This window comes from Olea europaea, unplaced genomic scaffold (genome assembly GCF_002742605.1).
Source record: "Olea europaea var. sylvestris unplaced genomic scaffold, O_europaea_v1 scaffold2429, whole genome shotgun sequence".
Taxonomy (NCBI): domain Eukaryota; kingdom Viridiplantae; phylum Streptophyta; class Magnoliopsida; order Lamiales; family Oleaceae; genus Olea; species Olea europaea.
Window position 1 is genome coordinate 66,695 of NW_019242474.1, and position 19,682 is coordinate 86,376.

At 33.3% G+C, this 19,682-nt stretch overlaps 3 protein-coding genes across 4 annotated transcripts; all 3 read right to left on the reverse strand.

The window, feature by feature from the left end:
* Positions 1–2,661: 2,661 nt before the first annotated feature.
* On the reverse strand, positions 2,662–8,783 carry LOC111382068 (thylakoid membrane protein TERC, chloroplastic). 2 transcript variants are annotated; one of them, XM_023005932.1, is made up of 14 exons: positions 8,546–8,783; positions 8,387–8,473; positions 7,508–7,650; positions 7,344–7,420; positions 6,531–6,618; positions 6,307–6,387; positions 6,089–6,145; positions 5,204–5,285; positions 4,740–4,789; positions 4,277–4,333; positions 4,111–4,189; positions 3,829–3,887; positions 3,087–3,144; positions 2,662–3,006 (listed from the first exon to the last, which is right to left on the reverse strand). In XM_023005932.1, exons 1-14 carry the CDS (start codon positions 8,688–8,690, stop codon positions 2,912–2,914), a joined length of 1,158 nt encoding a protein of 385 aa, XP_022861700.1. In that variant the 5' UTR covers positions 8,691–8,783; the 3' UTR covers positions 2,662–2,911. The 2 variants fall into 2 exon arrangements, with proteins under 2 accessions (XP_022861700.1, XP_022861701.1); XM_023005933.1 differs by lacking the exon at positions 4,277–4,333.
* A 538-nt stretch (positions 8,784–9,321) lies between these two features.
* LOC111382072 (probable protein phosphatase 2C 38) lies at positions 9,322–13,120 on the reverse strand. The gene is made up of 5 exons (XM_023005938.1): positions 12,785–13,120; positions 12,138–12,498; positions 10,906–11,273; positions 10,076–10,312; positions 9,322–9,632 (listed from the first exon to the last, which is right to left on the reverse strand). The coding sequence occupies exons 2-5, from the start codon at positions 12,457–12,459 to the stop codon at positions 9,402–9,404; spliced, it is 1,158 nt and encodes a 385-aa protein (XP_022861706.1). The 5' UTR covers positions 12,460–12,498; positions 12,785–13,120; the 3' UTR covers positions 9,322–9,401.
* A 3,642-nt stretch (positions 13,121–16,762) lies between these two features.
* On the reverse strand, positions 16,763–17,786 carry LOC111382066. The gene is made up of 3 exons (XM_023005930.1): positions 17,672–17,786; positions 17,211–17,578; positions 16,763–16,979 (listed from the first exon to the last, which is right to left on the reverse strand). The coding sequence occupies exons 1-3, from the start codon at positions 17,780–17,782 to the stop codon at positions 16,763–16,765; spliced, it is 696 nt and encodes a 231-aa protein (XP_022861698.1). The 5' UTR covers positions 17,783–17,786.
* Between the last annotated feature and the right edge of the window lie 1,896 nt (positions 17,787–19,682).

Below are 19,682 nucleotides of genomic sequence, written 5' to 3' on the forward strand. Positions count from 1 at the left end.
TGAATTACACTATGGTTAGATTCAAATCGAAAGATATCTAATCCTTACGCATGAGTATCGTATAATTTGAATATGAGAACTTGTTAATTTTGAACAAGTGGGGGATTGTTATGAAGTGGTATGATTGTTCAAAACCAACAATAAAAAAAAAAAAAATTTAGGCCATGCGACCGCATGGAACCCTACCGAGACCAAATGGTCTCGGTAGGGTTGTACCATACGACCGCATGGGTTTGTACCATGTGGTCGCATGGTACATAAAAAACGACCGTTGGGTCATTTTTTGTTGGTTTTTTGGTGGCTTTTCATTCATAAGGTGCACCACTTCGTAAAGCTATACTACTTGGCTATAAATAGGTGATCTTGGGTCATTGAAAAATGTTGAAAAAACACCTATTATATTGATACTTCTTGAGATCAAATCCAAACAAAAATCCCCTTTCATTTTCATCTTTTTCTTTGTGTTCTTAAATTTTAAAGATTCAAACAAGTGTTTAGTGTTTGAATCTTTATAAGGCTTGATTAATCCTTCAAACCTTTTGCCGGATCACCCTTTAAACACCAAAATAGTGGGGGCAAAATTCGTTTGAGGACAACAATTAAAGATTGTGTTTGAGCCTTCAATTTCTTCATATATATACTTTGTCATTCCTTCATCTCCTATTATTCTTTCGATTTTTTTTTAATTCGTTCTCATAATATCTTTGGTGGAGTAACATTATTTCCAACATTACATGGATTCAAATACTCATTAAAATTTCTAGATATATGAACAAAAATAAATTCATTTATAATAACTATAAATTCATGTAAATCAAGATTAATCAAGTCAATATTTATTGAGTTCATGTTCATGTGAATGCTAATTGATTGAGAATTAATAACATGAAATTCATGACAAAGATTTTATAATATTTATTACATATTGAAAAATTAAAGTATTGTTGAAATAATTGAATTGTAGTAAAGTTAAAATCATCCAAAAAATAATTTTCACTTGAATTGATAATTTAATATATTATAGTATAGTTAATGAAAGTTTAAAGTCTAAAACACTACTAAAACAATAAATTGGAGACCAAGTGAGCAATTTTGGGTATTATTAATTCCGTATACTTAACATGATTGGATGTTAGTAATTGTATAAAAAAAAAAATTTTTTTTTTTTGGAAGAATGAATTTTTAAATAGTGTATTGATGAGAAATATGTAATTAAAAAATAAGAAATTTTTTGGATTTACGTGTAATATTATTTTATTGAAGAATGTGTGATTGAAATGATATCAAAATATTGTTGAAAAATGAATTTTTCCAAAAGAATGAGACTCAAACAAGTCTTGTTCGTTATGTAATTTGGGATGTGTTTGATACACTCAATTTTTCATGAAAAATGGAAAACCAATTCCAGTTCTATGTTTTTACTTGTTTGATGGCTCTATTTTTCTATGGAATTCATTTTCTAGTTTTTTATGCCACCTAGGATTTTCCTTCCTTTTCAAGATAATGCAACACTTTCTTATTTATTTATTTTTTTTTGCAATTGAAACAAATTCTAAGAATTACTGTAAAAAAAATATTTCCCTTTACCTAATAATTTTCATATAAAATAAAGTCAAACGAACACCAAAAGATAGATGATTGTTTTGAATATTTTTTTTTGTAATGAAAACAAATTTCATCCCCAATACCAGTAAATTATATCCCTTTAATCAACAATTTTCATGTAAAATAAAACCATATGAACACAAAAAAACACTTTTATTTCAACAATTTTTACGTGAAAAATTATACCAATCAAATACAATAAATTACAATTCTCAGAAAAACAATTTCTGAACAATTCAATTCTCTGAAATTCGTTTTTTTTCACCCAAATTCCATATTTACGATCAAACAGACCCTTAGTTCAATTCAACCTCAACAATTTGGATAAAAAGTAGAAGAGCAAACTTATTATATTCATACAGCTGCAATTTTCTATATGTATACATTAATTACCCAAGATGTAGTTTATCACTAACAATTGAAGAACCATCTTGAGTTGAAATTTGTACTAATAAATTATTGACACATCATTTTACATTAAAGTGTCACTTAATTTTAAGTAAAAGTGACAATGCGAGAAAAGTTGAATATATTTATTTAAAATGATGTGTCAATTATTCATTGAGTGCACAACAAATTTTGGATGGCAGACCACAACTCGTACAAAATTCATTTTCCTTTATTAAAGACCTGACAAACAGATAATTTTTTAAAATAAATTGCCAAGAAAAAATTGGCTTAAAAATGTGGCAATAAAAACATAATTAAATATCATTTTTTCAAGCACGCATCTCTTGACTTAACATGAGAAAGCTTACAAACGGATCAAGCAATAAATTAAGGTCGTAGACTTTGCGGGAAATTCCATCTTTATTTGTAAATAGTACATTAGAGTTATTATTATACTTATTAAAGACATGAATTTTGAATCAAATGGTAATTAAAAATATATACTGAGTTGTCATTTGTCAAAGTGTAATACACGTAAACTAGGATAATAACATGCATCCCTGCCTGCCCAATTTGGGACAAGTCGAAACATGGTGTTTTACGGTCAATCAGTGCTTGTTTGGTATAAATTAAAAGTTGCTAAAAATTTGAAGTCAAATTCAACAATTAATTACACACACATATCATAGGATATACAACTTTTTAACTACAAATTTCATCAACTTTTATCTGGCCACCTATTATCGTCTTTGCAACTTTTAGTTTTAGCACCTCTGTAGAAATGTATAAAAATTCACATGAGGTCAATATTGAAACTAAAAGGCAAAATTCAACAAGTGTGTTGTTGCAGTAAAATGCTGAAAAATCTACAGAAGATGGGTATAGTTTAGTTCTTCATCAATCCTGGGCTTCTTTTTCAGTCAGATTTCTTTATTATTAAACTCAGCAACACCCCAGCACTGAGAGATGTAGCCACAAATCCAAGGGAAACCTCAGTAGATACATGGAAACCTGGAGGCCAAACAAACATAAATTTTGCCTAAAGATGAAATATACGTGCGAAAGAACCCATTGAGTTGAGTGACACTTACCAAAGAAATCAAGAATCATCTTGCACCCGATAAATCCCAGAATACCACCGATGGCAGGCTGAAATAATCGTAAAAATTACGTGATAGAAATTGACAAGTGGGGAAATCAGGCTACTCTCTATTGTCATATGAACTCATTGAGAATAATTATCAGAACGGTAGTAAATGCCCTGTTCATTTTGCGTGAGAACCAACCTTACCAGGTGAAGGCACCTCAAAGAGAGCCATCCTTTGGCGCATCCAATTTGGCCGGGAAGGGGGGAATAAAGTGGGCGGTAGGAATTGTTCTAGTCTGTCATAGCAATGCTAATATGGGTTATCCGGGTGAATGAAATCTTAAGAGTATTTACACCACAATTAGAGCAGGGTGCTTGAACAGGTTCTCTATGCACCAGGAACATGTGGATTGACTAAGGTTGAGATTCTGTAAATTGGATAAGCCAAAGTAGAATTGCCAACAAAGAGTAAAACAAATCATACGGCCAGCATCATTTCAACTTTCCTGTTTTCAGCTCATGTGGATGCATCAAAAGATGGCACTCACGGAGAGGTTCGCCAACTTCCAAAATTACGCAGTTAGACTAGAAAGATAATATTTGCTCGGTTATTGACGTTAAAGTGATGATATTTAGTTAGCTCTGCTCCTTTAGCTGGCTTGTGTCCCATTGTGGATATAATATTTTCAGGGCAGGGGCGTTACATCAAGCAATCCTGAATTCAAATATTGCAAGCAAAATCTCACCTGCAAATACTCCAAATCTGCCATACTCTCAGAAATGAGGGTATAATATGACCTTAAACCTACAAAAAGTCAAGTGAGATTATTAATCTTCTACAACAAAAAAATAGATGCATCTTTCAATGAACTAATTAAGCTTTTGCCTTTGTTATTTAAACACATTTCCACATGGATCTAGATAGCAGTCTGGTGGAAGTAGAGAATATTCATCACACAAATTTAGTAGTGTGACCAGCTATAAGAAAAACTGTAGACAACATAACAAAATAAAGTACAAGAATGTACCTAAAATGGCAAAGAGATTAGACGTGAAAACTATGAAAGGATCTCGTGTCACCCCAAAAACTGCTGGTATAGAATCCACCTGACACAGAAATCAAATAGCAATTGAACATAAAACGTCGAAGCCTGAGTTCTTGAGACGTGCCACAGATAATGAAATGAAACCTACAGCAAATGCAATATCACTGAGTTCAATAACTGCAACCGTCAGAAGCAAAGGTGTAGCCTGCCCAAAATGTTTGACTCCTGTTAGGAATCAAGTTAATGATCAATTCAAGATAGAGATGTTCATTTGAATATGTGGTGCCACATATGATTTAGATCTGCTACAGGCGCATTCACATTAGAGGTGTAAAACAAGTTGGTTTAGCCAATGAACAGACCAGGCCAACTGAGCATTTGACCTGACCCGACCAGACTGTTAACATGGCTAACATGCCGGGTTGTTTGCATGGCCATACATGTCTAATTCGGGTCCTTCCGAAGAGTTAGAAATCAATGAGGGTGTGTTGAGCATCCGAAGCAGTTTTTGACGGACAATTTTCTAACAAACCTTTTAATACAGCAACCCAAGAGATTGTATTACTCAAGAACTCACGGCATTATTACCTGATTTTCCACAAAAAGCTTACCTTCCACACATCATTCTGAACAGTTATAAATCGATCGCCATCGTAGTTAGCTGCAAAATTTAGAATATATAATTTAAGAATATCTAAAAGTTAAGGGTAATCGAAACAATACCTCCCCTCCCCCCACCTCCATCCCTTCTCCCTCCCTGGATAGGTCAGGTCTATACCCGAAGCAAGTTAAATTGTCAAAATTCAATTACTAGGCATTGGATTTAACTACCAAACACAAGTAAACTCCCAAAAAAGAGAAATCTGATTGGGGTAGAATGAGATAATAGGAATGAAACAGTACACTGACGTCCAGCCAATTTTTCTAAAAAGGTTTCAATTGACAAGGTCATGGAGAGAGCATTACATCGAAATAAGTCCAAGACTGTAATGGTTTCAAATATTTTTACCCTCCTTTCACTTTTCAAGAGCTATATGACGTAATATACTGTGAGAGACAGATGAGAGAACATTACAAGTGACGGGGATGAATTTCTGACATGTCTTTACTATGAAGTTATCTGACAGATCAGCATCTTCATCTTCTTCAGCAAATAACTAAGATAAAAAGGAAAATTATAACCATTAGGTAGAAAACATCAACATAGTGGTCCTAGTTTTCTTCAGCAAATAATAAGATAAAGAATACAACCATATAACATCCCCGAATATCACCAAAGCATGCTCAAAAAGAAAGGAAATACGAACTGGGAAAGCACAGAAAAACAGAATAAAATATTTCGATGCAATGACACCCCGAATCAAGTTATTCATTCATGATCTAAGATGTAATATTTACAGATTCCTATCCACTTCTATATAAAGCATTTTGGAGAGGATCAAAAATCATGAAGAAATCTGAATTTGAATCAGCATATATCTCAACTAAGCATTCAATGTTTTGCTTTTTGCACAAGAGGTATGAGAATATATGACATAAATGATAGAAAAGTTACCATGGCAGTTGTATAGAAAGATTGTTTACCATTTTCCTTAATGAGATTGATTATGAATACTAAACAAAGAACCATAACAAAAGAATTTTACCATAGCATTATATTCATTTTCTGAAGGATTCTTTAAGTGCAAGCATTTGCATTTTGGTCAAGTCATTCCAAAATCCCATTTGGACTAACAAAATACGAACATGCCAATTTTACATTAGATGTGACCAGCTTAGAAACTAGACCAACAAGTTGGAAACGATGTTTTCTTTGTTCATGTCCGCATTTAAATAATGCTTGATCTCCACAAATTTGGACTATTTTGGTGAAATGAATCTCCACCGAGTTTTGAAGAGTACAACATGCCAACAAAAGCAAAAGACAGAGTTACATGTGCTAAGGAGAGAGGAATAGCACCTTGAACGACGAGTAGAGTAAAATCGCTGCCAAGAGTAGGTTCACTGCCTCGAACCTCTAAACATGACATAAGAAAACAATTGTTTGAATGTGTAAAATAAAAGAAAGCAAAGGTGGAACGGTTTGAACGTGTTCAAGGATATGATAATCAATTCATCTTTATATTTATATCTATATACGAGCATGCATTTACAAGCACGCCATAGTATGGAAGTGACCTGAAGAGTCACTGATCCAAGAAATATCAATGTCAATCGGAAGATTATTGCACCAGCAATTCCATAAGAGAGCACCCGATTCTGTTCTCCGTCACGATATTGGTTTCCACCAACAAACGAGATAAATGAAAGTTTAAACATCAGCATCTATTTATTGAAGTAAACGAGAATTTACAGCACTAACCGCTGAAGTTATAAACAGTATAAAAAGCTTGATGAAACACCTGATATGGAAGTGGCACTTTGAAATACTTGAAAATTAATACAAAGACAAATAGATTGTCCACCGATAAACTTTGCTCAAGTAGGTACCTGAAAACAAATAAATCATTACAATCATGCACAAATCAGACCAAAATTGAAGATGGAATAGCAGATTTCATTCTGATAAAGTAATTATCTTGGAAATAAAAATAATAATAATGCTCCTGTTTGGTTTAGATAAAAATCAGATTTTTTAATAGATTTTAATAAAAGTTGATGGAACGATTGGTAATTCTACATAAATTCAGCTTTACCATTTCTAAGGATTGTAAGAATCCTATCGTCAAACTAAAGAAAGAGAACATTCTCAAATGCGACAAAAATATATAGACAAAGAATTATTGATCCCAAGGGAAAAATGATAACTTTAAGCAAAATAGAAATTAGAGCTGCAAGTCAAGTTCTGTATTTTGGATTTTCCCGTCTGGAGAGAGTGTTTAAAAAGGGCACTAGAATCTTTGTTTACTGCAAATAAACCAAACGATTCCCTCCACTTATAGCTTCTTAGTATTTAACAAGGACACTAAAAATTTTAGTTAATGAAAATAAACCAAATGATTCCTTCTACTAATAGTTTCTTATGTAGAAGCGGCCCAGCACACATTGTCTTCATCACACTGACCATCCCAAGAGCTTAAGTGCTGCCCTTAAGGAAACTAGGAAACGTGACAGATTGCCAAAAAGCAACTACTGCTTAAAGAACTTGTGTGGAGCCACAGAAACACAACTTCATATAATAATATAGTATGCTGGTAGACTGTTCAAGCTCATACCCAGCAAAAAATTCAGATGCCTTGCCAACTCCATATTTAAAACCCAAACCAACACCAAATGCCACAGCTGAGAACACCTGCAGAAGTAATTCACTATATTGACTTGAATTTAGGCATTCACCAATAGAAAGTAAAAATCATAAATATGAGCACAAAGTACATACGCATGAGGCTACAGTTCTCAGCGAAGAGGCATAATCTACAGTCTTTGGATCTTTCTCCCCTGAATTACTGATGGAAGATATGTTTTCAGAGCCATCAACGCCAAAGACACCATCACGTAATGGAGAAGTTGATGTCTGCCCCTCTGCAAAATTAGTTCGCCAACCACGACAATCTTTAACATACAACATGCCACCATTTGTCCTCATTTCACATGAAGTACATAATTCTTCAAAAGCCAAATCTGAGTAATTTTCAACCCTTTTTATCCCCGCCGCTGTTAAGTTTGACAAAGAAAAACATGGAGCAAAACATTCGCTAGTGTTTCCCATGATCTCCAAACTAATGCAAGGGGCAGCATTTTGAATTTTACAAGTTATTACCTTCTAATTATTTTGATCTGTAACTATATTAGAAAAAGAAAATCCAAATTAGAGTTTCTATTTGATAGATGCTAAAAAGTGAAGTAACCAGTGGTCTCCATTCTGCATTCTCCGCTACAGTTTCCCCCAGCAGTCCAATATCGAATTCCATGGTATCAATACAGTCAGAACACATAGGCAGAGCTCTTTGCAAGAAAATATTAAGTTCTCATGATTGTTATAAAATGAAAATTACTACCACGTACCAAAAATGCACTAAATGCAATGGAAATCAACCATTCGATTTATGAATCTATACAGAGCCTCAATTACACGATGTTTACCATATAAAAATTAAATAAACAATAAAGTATACAGCACTGAATTTGTATCTACATGTCCATAACGGATCACTGTGAGCAAGTAAAAGAAATAGTTTACCAACACATTCCTCCTATAACAGCTTACCCTCCAAAATTAAATGAATGAAAGAATAGCTCTCTAATTTAAAATTGTTACCTGAAGCAGACGATTCTTGCTCCTGCTCAGTTTTTCTTGCGCAGAAAATTTTTGAATAATAATACTTCCGACCACAATCGCAAACACCTATAAACAACCCATCCACAAAACGTTAAACCAGAAAGCATTAAAATATATTTAGAAAAACACTATCATTACCTGAATAAAGGGGGTAAGAACGAGGAAGAGAAAATTGAACTCGAGCATTTTTGGGGCATGAAATTAGGGAAGCTCTTTGCAAATTAAGGTCGAAAGTGAATGGGATTCGAACTGTACTATTGTGAAGTGTGGAAGCCAATTTCATGGCCTAGATTTGCTGGGACTGTAAACTGGGTATTTTGCTTGGACTTGTTCGAGGGAGACGACGATATTCCGCTACAAATCCAGTTATCCACCTCGTGCTTTTTAATGGCTCGAGCTCCTTTGATGTAAGGGGGCTGTAAGTCTTGCTGTATGTCATACTGTGCACAAAGCACGGCTCAACTAACTAATACATGGAAATTGAAATACCTCCAATTCTCAATTTCTATTTCATTCACTCTTTTTATTTTATTTCATTTTATATATATATATAAATATATATATATATATATATTCTTTTTTTTTTCTTTTTTTTCTCAACCATAGAACTTGAAAGCCAATGGAGCTGTAAATTAGGGTTGGTTTGACAAAATTTATGTTTTTGCTTCTAATTTTTATTGAAGAATTTCTAAAGAAAGTAACCTTGGACCAACTTTCTTTAAAAGCTCTATTAGTCAGGCAAATCATTTTCAAAAAATTATCCAAATAAATTCAAAAACAACTTTTTAATAGACTCTTTAAAAGTTTGCCAAATGGCCCATAGTGACTTATCATAATAATCACTTTTAAACATAATGATATTTTTCTACTGCTTAGGAATCATTAGTTCAAAAATGATAAAATGGAGGTAATCAAAAGAATAACAGAATAAGAAAATTCTTGCAATTACTTTTCCAATATTTATAAATTTGGAAAGAACTGATAAAGCATAAGCCTATGAATTAGCAGAGGTAGGAACACCTCCTCTTGCTCTAATTGAAAAATTCGAACTACGAGAAGGTGTTCTATTCATAGAAGACGGATCTATAAACACGACCACGACTGTGATATCATCGTGGAAATGTCGCCTTACACCTCTATCAATCTTCTTCAAGTCTGAGTATCGCATTTCTCTTTTCTTGGCTGCCACATGAAGAGCAGCTTTAACAAGTCTCCGAGCAATGCCCTGCAAAATAAGCAAAAACAAGAAAAGTTTGAGTTTATAATCTGAACCTACCTGTGTCAATCACTTGCCACCACGAGCTCAGATATAAAGCCATTTTACTGCTTTTCAAGTATCGTAAACTATTGTAGATCAATCAACATGTTACTGAGTTTAAGTCACTTAAAGAGTAACTGTTTTTTGAAAAGTACGTCTACCAACTTTTCAAAGAGGTATGACTAATAAGTAACGCTTAAGCTCAGCCTAACATAATATTATTGTGAATTTGTGATGGGCCGATGGGGCCTGCTTTATTAACCTTACTATACACCGTCGTTTAGCTTTGATATACACTGGCTAACACCCGTAATATTTAGTTTGAAGAGTATTTTGCCTTTTTTTCATGTTTCCTATTGTCTCCATTGAGAGGTCGAATCTGATCTTTTATATGGTTAAGAAAAGCTTACTTGACGTGGGTAACTGTGGACAATATCGACAGCCTCTTGGTTGCTAAGATGCTCCCACAAACCATCAGAAGCAAATATGAGAAACTGATCCTTGGGATTGAGCTTGTGTACAAATATGGATGGCTCTGGACTAAGGATTGGCTTGTGGAAGGGTTCAGATAGCCTAAATCTCGCCAGTAGTGGTTCTTTGTTGAATTCCGACTTCTTAAGATAGGCATCACCAATAGATCTCGAGACCTGTTAAGACAAGACAATAAATGTCATTGACAGACAATGAAACATAATGTCTTACCTACCATTAAATCATGTTTGCAGATTGCTGGATCAAATTAATTTATAATTTCCAGTTCTCAGGATAATATTTATTATGGGTTTATAATATTCAGTTAAAAAAAAGTACCCAAAACATGTCATTTGCTTAAAAAAAGACCAGAAAGTCTGTATCTCCTTTCGACAAATGATATCCAATATGATTTCTCATTTTTCCCGTCATCACAAACTCAGCAAATTAAGAAAAATACTAGAAACATTCAAAATTGAAAACGCTGTCGAAGATTATGTTTTAATTTTATTTTTGGCGAGCATAGAGAAGAAGAAAACAACTACATTGTACGGCGGATTTCTCTAGACATTATCAATATTAGACATTAGATGAATCGCCACTTGGGTTGCTAAAGTCCCGTGGATTCTCTAGATCAGGAAAATCATCAGACGATCAATCCCTTGGTTATTTTCAGACCAAGGTACTACTTTTCCAACATAAAATATAAAAGAAAAAGTGCAGAAAAAAGTACCCCGAAATGCCACGGAAAAGAGATTCAAGAAATTACCTGTATGATACCCTTGACGCGCCAAACTTTGTGTTTAAGAACCACAATTTGTGGATCATCGGGATGCAATAATTGTAGTTCAGCCCTAACGGACTCGAGATTAGCATTGTGCTCTGTTGATAATTGAATAGCTGTAATTCCTTTAACAGTCTTATCTACCCTGCCCAACACAACACGGGAATCTCCAGCATTGGCTATATAGAGGAGCCCGTTGCATATTACCCCAACCAAACAACATGTTCCCACTGATGCAATTTGAGGTTTATCGAGCCATTGATGTCTCACTAGAGAGAGAAATTCCTCCTCAGTTGCCAAGAAAGCCTTTTTAATAACATCCGCAGATATTTCTTGATGCTCAGAGGCAAATTCTGTTTCAGATGCACCAATTAGTTAACAGAAAACGCCATTACAGTTCTTAGTGCACTTCAAATTAAAAATAAAATAAAATAAAATTCCCATATGTTTAATTGGTTGGTAAGTTGAGCTGAGGAAGTATTACTGTAGTTCAACGCACTTCAGGCACATACATTTTCAAGCATGAAGCCCCAAACTTGGCAAAAACTAGAGGACCTATGTCTACAACTCTTTCTTTACCTTTTTCCCCTTGGTAGCGATGGAATCACAAAACTGGTAAGCCATTCCTGGTAGTACATGCATAATTGTGTTCATAATTTATTATTACTTCTTCAGTTTTTCCCGCTCAATGGGATGGTGTTTTTCCCTCTCAAATCCTCAATGAGATGGTGTGCTTTAACAGAGTACTTGGACTTCTCCCGAAAGAGAAAAGAGGTAAGGTTCGATTTAAAATGGACAAGAGAAATTCCTTGTCCAATGAAATGTAGCAACTAACTACTAGCTGGTATTTCCCAGTTTAAAGGGTAAAATGCTAAAAAACCGGAGCTACAGCACTTGTTTATCCCGATCCCACAAAAATAGTGATTAACAAGTGAGTGGAAAAGGAAAAAAAAATAAGACCAAAGGCAGACTACTTGAAGTCATTACTAATTACACTTTTTCCTTTAGTGGAGGGCATTGATTTTCGTCTTATCAAATTTGGTATCATGAATTACGTTGAAGACACGTAGAATGCTACTTCTAGAATACAGTTAGCTATTCAATTCGATTAGGTTAGTGAAGGCAGCAATGTTTTAGCACATTTACAGCTTAAAACTCTGAGACTTTGAATAAAACAATATCAATTAGTTAGGCACCCAAGGGAGAAGAAAACATACTCTTGAGCATGGGGAATAGGTTTTCGTTTACAAATCGGGATGTCTCTGGTCCACCATGTCCATCATAGACTCCAACGAAAGTACCATACGGCCCTGAACTAAGCGAACCCAATGACCCCGATTCAAGCTGGCTTTGATCCTCCAATAAATTATTGGCTTGAATCACTGCCATTGAAAATTCTCCATTTACGTGAGGTCCCAAATCCTTATACCAAAACAATCCATCAACTCTTCCATTTGGATCAGCCCATCGCCTTCTCGCATCTCTTCCCCTCCAACTTCCATCACCATCCACCAAAGGTTTCCAACAAGGCTTAATCATTTTTATACCGCCACATATATAATGTATCTCACATACAAGCTACATATCCAAATGATTTAAAATCATTATATAATTAAACAAACCCTAAACATACCATCATCATCAACATCATTCAAATAAACCAGCAAATAATATATTCACCATGCCCAACGTTAAAATCAGCTTTCGCTTATGTTCCAAATCTAAAGAACCCAATTCTTATAAATATACATAAAAAACCAAAAGGGTATGGGCAATTCCTCCACAGAAACTCTGTCCCAAAGCAAGAAACCAATAGTTATTTAGGCGATTTCAGAGAATATGAAGGGGTCCTTATTTTGCATACCTTGAACCTGGTTGTATTTATGTGGACCTTCCATGGTTGTGTCACATTTCCACAACAGCCTTAGCTGTAAAAACCCATATAAGATTAATTGTGACAAGAGTTTGTTCCGGGACCAGAGGGATCACAAAGGGGCAAATGGATAACAAAAAGAAAACTGGGATTTGGAATTTTCCTGAAAGAACGAAAAATCCTTTCAGATTGGTGTCAGAATGAGATCTCAGATTATTATTATGCTTTATGCTCATGAAGAGTAGAAAGGGGGGAAATAAAAAGGGAGAAATATAAAATATTTTTTTAAAGAAAAATATTAAATTAGTAATTTCTTCCCTGACAATTATATTACAAACTCCTAATACCTCTCTCTTGTTTTCTTTGTTTTTCTTGTGGCTAACGGTTTACTTGCATGGCCAAGATTTTTGTTTATTGACACTAGCAAGCCACCATTTTAGGCAATTTTTGCTCATCTTATTTAGGTGTGCTCAACCAGCATATTTAAAAGTTATAAAACAACTTATTAAGTCCCCGTTTGGCCCAAATCTCATCAAATTTAATTAATTTTTTGTCTCATATTTTCAAGTACACGATTTTCAATAAAATAATATTATACGTAAATCAAAATTTTTCATTCTTTTACAACCATCCATTTTTCGAAAAAACACTAATCCCCCATTATAATCAAATTTAATAACGGCCAAACGGGGCTAAAATAACCTAATTTAATTTACTTTGTTTAAGGTTGATTTGGATTCAATTTCATTAAAATTTGTTTAATCTAAAGACGAACTCAAAACTTTTTCTTTATGAAAGTTCATTTGGTTCGAATGTATTGAAAAGAGATTTTATAGTGATATAATATTGAGATAAGCATGTAAAGACGTGTACAAATACGTTATTCAAAATTTTAAGCATGATCAATCATATTGTATGTGATATGAAGTTGGTTGATTGAGACTCAAAAGAAAGTACAATTACATTCGACACAAAAATTTGTAAAAATCCAAATGCTTCCATTGTAGATCAAAGATTGATGATAGAATCTAAGATGAATATTGTTGTTCACCTTGAAATATTCATTCATTCGACCTATAAGAAATTCTTTGTCATTTAGGTATACTGAGAAAGAGAAAGGTATGATATGACTTATAATTAATTATTTTTAGTGTCATAAGAATCGAGAAATAGACTATGTAGTTAAGCTAAACACATGATTAAGCATGATGGAGATGGAGATTATACTCCAAATCTAATATTGATGATATAGTTCACATCACTTGGATCATTAGCCAAAAAAATTAGGAAAAATTGCAATAACAGTCCCTAACATTTTTATTTTTTTGCAAATTTTACTCTAACCTTTATTTTGTGTCAGTGAAGGTTTTTAACATTTCATAAATATATGCTTGAGATCTATCTGAACGAAAATCATCCAACATATCGTCAATTGAACAAAAAAATTAAGGAATCAACATCCAAAAAAATCGTCCAAAAGGTATTAACATCCAATAAAATCGTCACTATAGTAGATACTCTGAGGAATATTCTCAGTTAACTATGATGTTTTGGACGGTTTCAATCCAAATAGACCTCAGGTGCATGTTTATGAAAGATTAGGTGCTTTCGCTGGCACAAAATGAAAGTTAGGGTAAAGTCTGTAAAAAACAAAAAAAGTTAGGGACCGCTACTGCAATTTTTCCAAAAAAAAAAAAAAATATTCTCCCCAGCGGCAAGGACTTTAATATGAGTTTACATCATCAGTAATCAACTTGAAAATGTTGTTCATTGCTTTAGAATACAATTTTTTTTTTTCACAAGTTCCTTTGGTAAATAAGTTGTTAAATTTATTTTAGATTGAAAAATGTGAATGTTACCCCAGTGTTGATGTAGGAAGCGTTCTGAAATTTCATTTTAAAAGATCAAATCTTGATCCAAATATTTTAACATTCAGAATCACTTATTGCACTTCGAGTATTTTGTAAATAGAATCATTCGAGTCCAAATAACTACTAGAATCAAACCGTCTATTTGATTTTAGGTTCGATTTTACCCATAATATTTTTAGAAAAACATGTGTGACAGTATAAATTATCTTCTCAATATTTAGCAAATAAAAAATTAAAACGGGCTTTTAAATACATATTTCAATATTTTTTTAGTCCACCATAAATATGACACCAAATAACATCAAATATCTAACAAAAAAATACCATCAAATATCATTCAATGTCTAGTAAAGTATAAACACCAAATTATATACTTGAAGAACAAACTAGAAATAAGAATCCAACAATAAGGAAATAATAGATTCTACAAGTTCTTAAAAATTCGTTTCTTTGAAAAACATTATAAATTCATTCATCTCAATACATGGTGAATAGATTGTAAACATAAAAATAAAATTTATGTTTGAGAGCTGGGAACCTATTGCTTTCAGTTTTTAGTTCTAGTTCTAGTTCTTAAATTTTATATTTATTTATTTATTTATTATTATTTTATTTTTTTTGGAACTAGACTAGAACATCCGATTCGTTCGATGCAATTCTGATTAAATGTCCACCCCTAATTTAAACTGCTATTGAGGTCACAATTTACTTGTTTAGAACAAACCCAAAGAAATCTTTTTTTTTTTTTTTAATTCTCTTTCATATTTATAAACTAATAAAAAAATTTCCATAGTTTTCTCAAAAGAGTCTCGATCCTTAAGAAATATTAACTGCTAAATTAAAGAAATTCTTAGTTTTAACTTTTACGAGAAAAAATAGGTGAAACTGATGATCAATTGGGTCAGTATCAAGAATGTACAGATGCCCTCGACACGGAGAAAGCGATTGAGTGTGATTTTTTCTGTATTTGGATAATGTATTCATTCACTGGATCAAGTGTACCAATTAACTCACTACTGCAACTGCAATTTTAATTGAAGCTGGTCCCAAGACAGAAAAATTTCTGCAATTTTCACATTTGAGTGTGACAGTGAAATTCAATAATTCCTCCTCTTTTGAGTAATGTTGGTGAATCAATGAGAGTACAATTTTTTTTGTTTGTTCAACATTTTTTGATGACGTGTAAGTAGAATTTGAATTCACGTGGGAAGTTGTAACCATCTATTACGGGAAAGTAAACTAAATAGAGAAAATAAGGATGAATAGTTGTAAGATATTCTTATTAAAGCTTATTTATTTCGTGTCGTTAATGAATATTTTGGAAAGGTTATACAACTTGGACTGAGCTCTTTTTAGTTTTAACTATTTTGTGTGACTATCTTTTGACCGAAAATAGAAATCCGAGAAAAAGCTATTTCTTTGAACTTTTNCTCTTTTTAGTTTTAACTATTTTGTGTGACTATCTTTTGACCGAAAATAGAAATCCGAGAAAAAGCTATTTCTTTGAACTTTTTGATTTACCATATATTATTACGCAATTGAGTCTTCAGTAAGTTGTCAAGGTAGTTTTATTACTACTACTATTATTATTGCTACTGATATGAAATTCATGTCACATGACTCGGAGACACTTTTTGACCATGTCAAAGGAGTTTACATGTTGAAGGTTCAAAGAAGTCAATTCGACACCTTGGACCGTACCCAATAAATAAAGATCGAAGTCACCTATGGTAGATGTCATATGAAAATATCATCATGACATGATAGAGGAAGTGCTGTCCAGATCAACCAATCAAGGGGATGACAGGACGGCTTTGAAAACAGGCCTAAGCATCATCATGACTCCACCACTGTCGATCTCACCAACTAATCAAATTTCCTTGAACGGGTGGTGTGGCACAATCCCTGAAAAGTCACAATGACCATGCAAGTGCCCTGGTCAAGATATCACACTTTTGATGAATTCCCAGTTGCAAGGTTGATTAGGATTTTAGCAGATTATTCTTAGTATGTACAATTCATACCTCGTGTATATTCAATAAGTATATTTTACTCGATAACCCTCTAAACCGTATGCTGAAGACATGGGAAAATTAATCTAACCGACTTTAATCATGTTTACATGTCTTCTCTCCATTGAGGCTTGAAGTTGTTCCTTAGCCTTCCTTAAAGAATCAAGCACTTCTTTTACAGTGGCATCAAGAACTGCTGGATCAATGATATGCTGTTTTCCCTTTGGCATGTCGACCGGGATTAATGCTGAGGATTTTTCTGCACAAGTCTCTTGATCATCGTCCTTTTTTTTGTTAACTTCACTAGAAGATTTCACAACACAAAACTCCAATTAGGATTCTTGAAAAAGATTATCAAGGAGTTGAGTCACTCGTAAGAACGGGACTCAAACTGGAAAATTCTCAAAAAACACATGATTATAGGGACAATGTAATGTAAGACACTTTTTTAAAATATTGTCACAGATTTTGTGTAAAAGCACAACAATTACTGTCTGAAGACTGATTTGAATTCTATGAAGTGATATTACTTACATTTCATCTTCTGTCTTTGAATCATTAGAATCTTGATTCGACTTGAGTTCTGTTGACTGATCAGATATGTTACTACTTGCACAATTATGCTCGAAATTCTTTGTGACAACGGGGGAGTTTAGATTTTCAGGTGAGTTGGCTTCACTCGAAGAACTCAAAATCTCTTCGCCTGTGGGAATTTCATGGCTTTGTAAACCATTGTGCTTCGAAATTTCCTGGCTCTTATCTGATAAAATTGAAAGCTCTAATTTGTGTACAGCATTTGATATTTTGTTGCATTGAAGCTTTGTCTGTAGAAATTTTAGCTTCTTCACAACTCTGTTTCTTGATCTTGTCTCTACTTTCAACAGATTCTCCAGCTCCATCAGCTTAAAAAAGAACAATTATAAGTTGAAAATTGATTATAAAATTTGGGAATTTAAACAGATGAATATCACAAATCTATAGAAATGTAGTAAAACCTTGGTTCCCAATTGGTCAGCCTCCTCTTTAGCATTTCTTGAAGCCACTCTTTCCGCAAGCAATCTCCCTCTTAGACACTCCACTGTCCACACACTATCACCTTCTTCCATAATTTTCTCTCTGAGAAATTTATACATTTCAGATACAACAATGGTAATAGTTATATATACACACGCTAAAGCAAAAGCAAAGAGTACGTCAAATTTTCATCAGCATTGTCTACTCGTGTCATCTTCTTAAAAGGTTGAACCCTAACCTTAAAGGCCCCCACCGTCTCGCCCCTAGAGCTTTGTGAGGGAGGTAAATCGTGGAATGTGCACAGCAGATCAGGAAACAAGAGTTGTCTATACATTGCGCCTACAAGGAGTATCATCTTCTTTTTTTGTCTTTGCCCAGTCAATTAAAGAAACTGAAGCATTTCTTTTTAAAGTTGTTTATTAAAGTACCCAAATCAATTCAGCTCCACAAGAGTAAAGAATTCAAAAATGCTTTTGCCAACTTTTGTCTCGGATCATCCTTCAAGAATTGTAAAGCAACGAGGAATTTAATGAAACTAAGAAAAAGGGATTTTTTAATTTTTTAATACTCTTTTGGGGAAAAACCAGTCTGTGAAAAGAAATTTGAATATTCTCAGTTCGTGTTTTTCATTGTTCGGGATAACACGTTATTAAAATTTGAAATCATACCCCTGCTTGGGAATCTTGTCCACCAAGAATTTTAAGTTAGTTTTCAAACATTTTATTATAGTTGAACTACTATGAAGAAAATCATATGAAATTTTTTCTAATTTGTTACCAAACCATAATAAAAAAATATCGTACTTCAATTTTGTCGGGACAATTTCTTGGAAGCTCATTTTTTCTCTTTAATTAAGAATATAGTTAATTATTCGGCTTTAAAATATGCTAAATCACACAATAATAAACATTATCTCTATTTTACTAGTATTGTTTAATTACCATATCAAACTTTTTTACTATTTTTTTTTTAATGAAATGATATCGTTCTCATGTGATAATGTTATCAAACATTATATTCCGTGAATAAGATTAGAAGGTATTCTCGGATATTAAGGAAAAAAATTGAAGTCGTGTTATGTAGTCCCTATTTGGTTTCCATAAAAATTAAATTTTGAGAAAAAATGTGTTTTGAAATAGTAATTTTTTAGAGAATATGTGGTTTATAAATAAGGAAAAAAATTTATTTACGTGTAATATTATTTTATTGAAGAATGTGTGATTAAAAATAAAAAAGAGAAAAATGTATTTTTACAAAATTGAAGTCCAAACAGGAATTTAATAATGCATACGAAATGGTAGAAAATAATTAAAAACCACTATACCATTGATTGAATTTAAGTTGGAGCGTAGTAAGCTTGAAGCAATTGATGAGGGAAAAATGGGTCCCCTATTTGGGAGATTATTTGTATAACTTGAAAGGAATGGCATGAGAAATAGATATGATTTGGTTTTAATTAATTAAAAGTTTATAATCTTGTTTGAGAAAGCAAAGCAAAAAAGGCATTGGGAGCCTTAGATTTTTCCTTGCATTGACGGACAATACTCGTAATATGGTCAGATGGGGCATGCAGTAATTACGAGTCCTCGTTACTTGGCCCCTGTTTGGTTCGATTTTTGGAAAAATGACTCAATCACATGTGATCAATTGAATAGGCGGCCACGGAACTGCTAAATCCCTTGTGAGACTCCAAATCCTGTCAATCGTGTCCAGGGAGCTCGAACCATCAGCGAGATATCACTCTGAAAGAGCTAGAATTCTAACCTTGTGTCAAGATTTACGGGCCAATGAACAATCTCGGGTAAAACCTTTTACGTTCGGTCACGTCTTACGCTCAGGACCACACATTTTGGCCATTCCAAATACCCACACCCAAGTTCCATAGCTTTTGGTCCGCTATCCCGATAAAAAAATGCATTTTCTTTATCTTATTTTTTATTACATATATTTTTAAAAAAATGATATTACACGTAAATCATTTTTTAACCACAT